Source organism: Rhipicephalus sanguineus, chromosome 5, assembly GCF_013339695.2.
Source record: "Rhipicephalus sanguineus isolate Rsan-2018 chromosome 5, BIME_Rsan_1.4, whole genome shotgun sequence".
NCBI lineage: Eukaryota > Metazoa > Arthropoda > Arachnida > Ixodida > Ixodidae > Rhipicephalus > Rhipicephalus sanguineus.
The window spans coordinates 40,819,799-40,825,798 of NC_051180.1; the positions used below are offsets into that span (position 1 = coordinate 40,819,799).

Sequence of the window (6,000 nt, forward strand, 5' to 3'; positions counted from 1 at the left end):
CTCTGGGATAATTATCATTCCAGTGATCAGGTTTGATAAAAGCGACCGAAACTGGCATCTAACCGGAGTCCTTCGGAACGTGGATACCACACCCTCCAACCAAATGCGTCCAGATGACATCAGTGCGAGAGAACCAAATCGTTGTGGTGTGCTCAGGTGAAATTAAAACCCGAAGAAACGCGGTAAAATACCTCGCGCCGTCCCTCGTGCGAAACCGCATCTTTCATCAAGTTTCAGCGCCGCGTAACAACGGTCGTCCATCGCTGCGTGGTATATCGGACACTGTGTGGCTGAAAACGCGGCGCATATACGATTGCGCACGCGTTCTGACCGACGTACACCACCTCCCGTACCACTTAATGAACACTCGTCCGGCAAACGAAGCGGCCATTGGTAGAGTCGCCGCGCGTCTTGTCGGATAACGCGTCGTATGTCGAATGACGTGTCGCATCGGATGACGCGAAGATCTTAACGTGTCGTATACAGCGTACCAGAGGATACGTGATGCGGTTCGCGAGTGAGGTTCCATGTGTGTATACGGTCTGCGACTTACCAGCGACCACGTCCAGTAAGTTTCCGTCGTGTTCCAACAAAAAAGAGTTGCAGCGTTTCATAGATGACACGCGTCTATCTTGCTCCACTTCAAAGCCAATCGCGAAACACATGCACTGACAACGGGGATAAGATACCGCTCCCATGGCCGCTGTCGCACGTACGTGCCGTACCAATAATTCCGACATGTTCCATCTGGCTGCAACAGTCGGAGAAGCGGTGTTTCTGGCTATACGCCGTGTTGGACCCCCTCGTCGCACCGTATGTATCCTGTTCAGGAACCATTCGTGCAGCTTGTATACCATCAGAGAATCCAATAAAATTACGTGTCTCCAACAGCAGCCACCTTGCGACACGTCGTCCGATAGCTAGGATGGTTTTTACCCACATATGTTTTCCAAAAGAAGTCGGGCGAAGCCAGCGGCAGAGTGAATACGGCGGTACAGAGGAAAACCTATTGTTCTCCAAATCTGATTGTTTGCACGCTCCTGCATGCGAAAGTTATCCGCAGCTGCGTGGTGAAAGGAGTGCTCGCTATAATAAACTAGATGCTTGCAGTCAGTTGATATTTTAGGCAGAGCTGCGGCTGTTTTCTTTAACGCATTTTCTAGGGTAAAATAATTTGGCCCGGAATCAGCCACGGGTGTATTGTTGACGTTGTCGAGGATGTTTAGATCCGTAGTAATTAATACCTTTTGCTAGAAGACATCGAGCTCCTCCACTACGGCGTGCCTCATAATCATATCGTCGTTCTGTAAGCACGTTAAATTTCAGAACTTCATTTCTTTCTACAACTTGTAGGTGTAAGCCACAGTGTATGGACATCAAATCGTAGGCGTGCGAAGGGTTCTACATTAGGGGGGGGGGGGCAATGTTTCACCCCAGCGAAACCCCCCCCCCCTCTCTTCTATTATTGTCGAGTCCGACAAAAACCAAGCTCTGCGATGGATGCGAAAATGAAAATGAAGCGACGACGTGCTTCTAACAAAGGTCTGCCATTGGCCCCCGGCTTTCCGGAGTAAAGGCGGAAAGCAAACGGTTCTTTGAATGCAACACCAGGGGCTCTTCGTGGCAATTATCGTCAAAAGACGTGCATAGCGCATTAAAAAAATATGTGAAAGGTCCGACTGAATAAAGGTATGGCGCAGAATCGGCGCTCCCCTTTAGATGATTAGAAGGAGGGGGGGGGGGGGGCTATGGACACCATCATCGTCAGCTGCTCTCAATCTCCTCATTCATGGTGTAAGTGCGGTGCTCTAACTTGTGCGTGAACACGACGCTCACGCCAGCGGCATATTTTGAACAAGCTAGCGTTCCTGAGCTACTGTGTGAATGCTAGGCGTGCAGACGCGGACACTAGAGGTCAAGGCAATCGCAATGGCCACAGAGGCCTATCTTGATCTTGTGTCCGTGTTTGCACGCCTGCCTTCTTTTATCATGAATCCGTACCGATTAGATCAACTTTCTGTCGTTCTAAGCTCTTGTCTGAGCCGTAAGCGCCAAGTTAGCGTTATCTAATATTTCACAAAACGCTGATTGACGCCGACGGTTCCACGTTGGTCTCATTTTGTGCCCCGTCGATCTCGAGATGTGCACGTGCTGCCGCGCGAGAGCTTTTGTGGATGTGCGAATGTTTATAGATGGTATATACAGTCCAATGAAGATGCCCCTTTGTGGTAGCGTTTTGTCGCGTTTCTACTGCGCTTAGTATTACCACGCCTTCCGCGATCAGTGACCTCGAAATTTCTTCCGTGAGCAGCGCGCATTTCACCGTCAGTCTTTTCAAACCTAGTATTTGTGACTGTTTTCACTGTTCCTATATATAAGGGGCCACTGCTGTGACCGTAGCTTCTGCGGTAGTATTGTTTGGTTCGGAAATCGTATAGCTAAGATTTTTTTTTTTTTAGATTGCATGTGTCTTTCTGAGGCACTTCCGCCGACGTTTTGCAACATGGTGTGGTATCATATATTTGAACGAGTTCATGGGCCGATCCGAAAGCTAGTGCAGTCTGAGCGTCTTAGTCACGTGACTTTAAATGTCGTGTTCACTTACATACTACCAGCGCTAGTAAGCATTGGCTATATAATGCTGGCTTAATATAGCTAAATATTTTGCCAGTGTTGACTGACGTTGCTTATTCGCTAATATAACACCAATATTGTCTTCTTTCAAACTGAATTTCTATGACTGAGCTCGCAACACTTTCCTTTTTTTTTTTTTCTTTCAGACATCGACGGAGGCAGCTTTGAAGGCTCCAACTCTCCAGCGTGATCATCAGGACGCCTCACCACGCGGCCGAGCCTCATCATCATCATCGTCACGACATACCGAACATATCGGCTGCATGTTACGTCTCTCGCGAATTTTTATAGCACCTGATTTTTACCTTCCGTATTGCGTTCGTTTGTTATTATCGTTATTACGAATTTGACGTCATAATAAAATGTTGCTTTTATCCCTGCACGCTGCGTTTTTTTGGTTATTTCTTTAGAGAAAACATTCATTTTCGATTTCGCCTCAGAAAGAAAAGAACACGCGAGCAAGCGCACACAATGGAAAATGTGATTTTTCTGTATATTCACCTCATGATTTCGACGCGTTATTATACACGCAAACACACTACTAGGGATTTACTATCTTATGTCATTAGATAAGTTGACAGGTCTTTTTGGCCATTATTATAGACTTACTAGTAAGTAAGTAAGTGCAAATGTATGGGTAACTAGCGATTTTTCTCTCTTCCTATGTCACAAACTGAATTCTGGCCCGCCGTGGATAGCTCACCGGCCGAAGCATAGCGCTGCTAAGCACGCGGGTTCGATTCCCGCTTGCTGCGGCTACATACCAATGGAGCCACTCATTCCCGTACTCACGCTTTCTATAAGTGAGCAACGCAACCGGTGGAAGTGCCTCGGAGGCCGCTGCTCTCAAGTTTTGCGTTAGGGAGTATCGTAATAGTCAGCCTGTTTTTGTTCTTTTGCTTTAAATATTAGAAAAGTAATGTCGTTCATAACACCGCCTTCTGTATTGTTTATCTCACCCGTCATCTCTTCAAGTATCTGTGAACTTTCTTTATTTTAGAGGAATTTTGCGTATGAAGAAATACCGAGCGCAAGAAAAGGAAAACTGAAACAGAGGACAAGCGTATGAACCAACTCTATAAGTTAAATTCGGGCGCGTTTGTTCATATTTGAACGAGGAGCGCAATAAAAACGACACAAGGAACACGAACAACGCTCGTCTGCTGTTTTTGTTCGTTCTTGCGTCGTTTTTACAACGTTCCTTGTTCGGGTACGAACAAACTAGCCCAGCAACGACCTTTGTTAAGCCTTTTGCATGGTCCCTCCCCAAGCAGAGGGCAGTCAGTGGCCGAGAGGGATTGCGTTATCTTATCTTTGGTATAGCACGCACCGCATACAGGCGCGCTTCATCCGCCAGCTCCCAGGCGAGGCGCACGCTTTGTGTGGAACTGCGATGGTTCGGACGGGCCGCGCGTTTTTTTGTTTTTTTTTTTCGTGCCTTCAATTATACGGCGGCGGCCGTCCCCTCACATCTCTCGAGAGACATGCATTACTCGCCTCCGCTGGCCGCGCTTCTCTTGGGAACACGGGCCTTGCACTCAACCGCGCCTTCTTGCAACTTACCTTCGCGATTACTCCTCCGACGGCTCCTCGGAAATGCGTCGTCCACAGGGGACCTTTGCGGACACTTTTTTTTCTGCAGAACCGTCGACGGCTGTCCAGGAAGTGACGTAATTAATGGAAGCGGATGCTGCCCTACGTGCACGGGCCTACGTGCCAGGAGAGTACACCGAGTGAAGTTAGCCAGAAGCACGTTTCCGCTTAAATGGGTGGGGGAGTTGCGACACTATATATGGTTCTCGTTTTGCAAATCGAGGAATATAAGATTCGAGGGAAGTGCAGCTAAAAGAGAGAGGTTAAGAGGAAAGGCGGTGGGGCTAACCAGACGGTTGCATCCAGTTTGTTAAGTTTGTTACCCTGCCCTGGGGTAAGGAAATGGGGGTGAGAAAAAGAAGAAAATACGAAGCTGCTTCACTGACTTAACGTAGCGAAGACTGGTTAAACAGCTGAGCTGGTGGCATCATAATGCTATTTCATTGCTTGACATTGTTCTGTAGCAGGCCCGTAGCCAGGCGGGGGGGGGGGGGGGGGGACCCTAGCCCCCCACTCCCCCCACGAAATTTTGGTGAAGTAGGTGTTTTAACCAAAAATAAATAATGAGAATAGGCGGTTTTCTCAAATAGTCAAGGATTCAGTAGGTGCCCCCCCCCCCCCCCCCCCGAAAAAAATTCCTGGCTACGGGCCTGCTCTGTAGTAGTGTTGAAACCATCTGCACTGTTTGACCAGTCTTTGCGACGTTAAGTCAGTGAAGCCGCTTCATATGTCAAATTCGTAACATTTAGTGGACCGGAAGCGAGCGGGTTTGCCCAATTTCTGTGGCACATACCCGATAGGAGCAGGGTTACGCTCCGCAGGGATTAACCTCTAACATAAACAACGCCGCATTTAAATAGTTCAACCCGCCGTGGTGGCTGAGAGGTAGTGGCGTTTCTCTGCTCATCGCATTCACAAGTTTGATTCCCGGTCGCGGCGGTTTCATTCCGATAAAGGCGGATAGATAGGCAGATAGATTAAGAAAAAAGAAAGTAATTTAACTCTTTGTTTTTTTTTTTAGTCCTGACTTGCTACGTGTATGACTCTCTTTAAAGAGACACGTGAACTCCCTTTGGAGATCATTACACTCTCGCCGGAGAGTCGCGAGATCTAAAAAAAGAGTTAACGTGTCTCTTTAAAGAGCGTCATATACTTGGCAAGTTGCCGAAAAGAGTAATACCCTCCCCCATTTCATTTTTCTTTCTGTAGATATATGTGAAGGATGTGGAGATAGAACGGAAGCAAAAAAAGAAAAAAAGAAGATATTGAATGCGTATATAGTGCTTTTGTCTTGTTTCTATTGCTGCTTTGTGCGCCGGCCTGTTGCAACAAGGTCTTACGCAGCTGTTTCACTCTTTTGTACCCGACAGAAGCAGCGTCAAAGTATACTCTAGTTCCAGTAATGGGGCTTGCAGTGCTCCCACGAATAGCATCGCTCGATTACGTCTCCTGCAACACGAAAAGTTCAGCACGAAGCAAGTCTTTTGTCTTGAAATCAACGTGACTTGTCCGCGAAAAAAGAGGAGTAATATTAGATAAAAGAAAGGGTATCATTCTGAACCCGGGCCACATCCCACCCATCTCTCACTATTGTTGCTACTAGGTGGCATGCTTGAACGAAGGAGATACACTCATGAGCAACAATCGCTGTCCAGCACCTTCTTGACTTCCCAGTGTTCATGGCTGTGTGCAAAGTACATACGCCCTTCTCTACACAGCGTTTTCTTGTAACCGCGAGAAAGGCGGCGCAATGTTGCCATCTCGGCACGCTCC

At 47.6% G+C, this 6,000-nt stretch overlaps 1 protein-coding gene across 1 annotated transcript in view; it reads left to right on the top strand.

The window, feature by feature from the left end:
• LOC119393530 (retinoblastoma-binding protein 5 homolog) overlaps positions 1-3,014 on the top strand; it is a 64,152-nt gene extending 61,138 nt beyond the window's left edge. The window contains exon 15 of the mRNA XM_037660596.2: positions 2,781-3,014. Coding sequence (XP_037516524.1) covers positions 2,781-2,824 — 44 coding nt within the window. The 3' untranslated portion in view covers positions 2,825-3,014. The remainder of the gene's footprint in view (positions 1-2,780) is intronic.
• Positions 3,015-6,000: the final 2,986 nt, after the last annotated feature.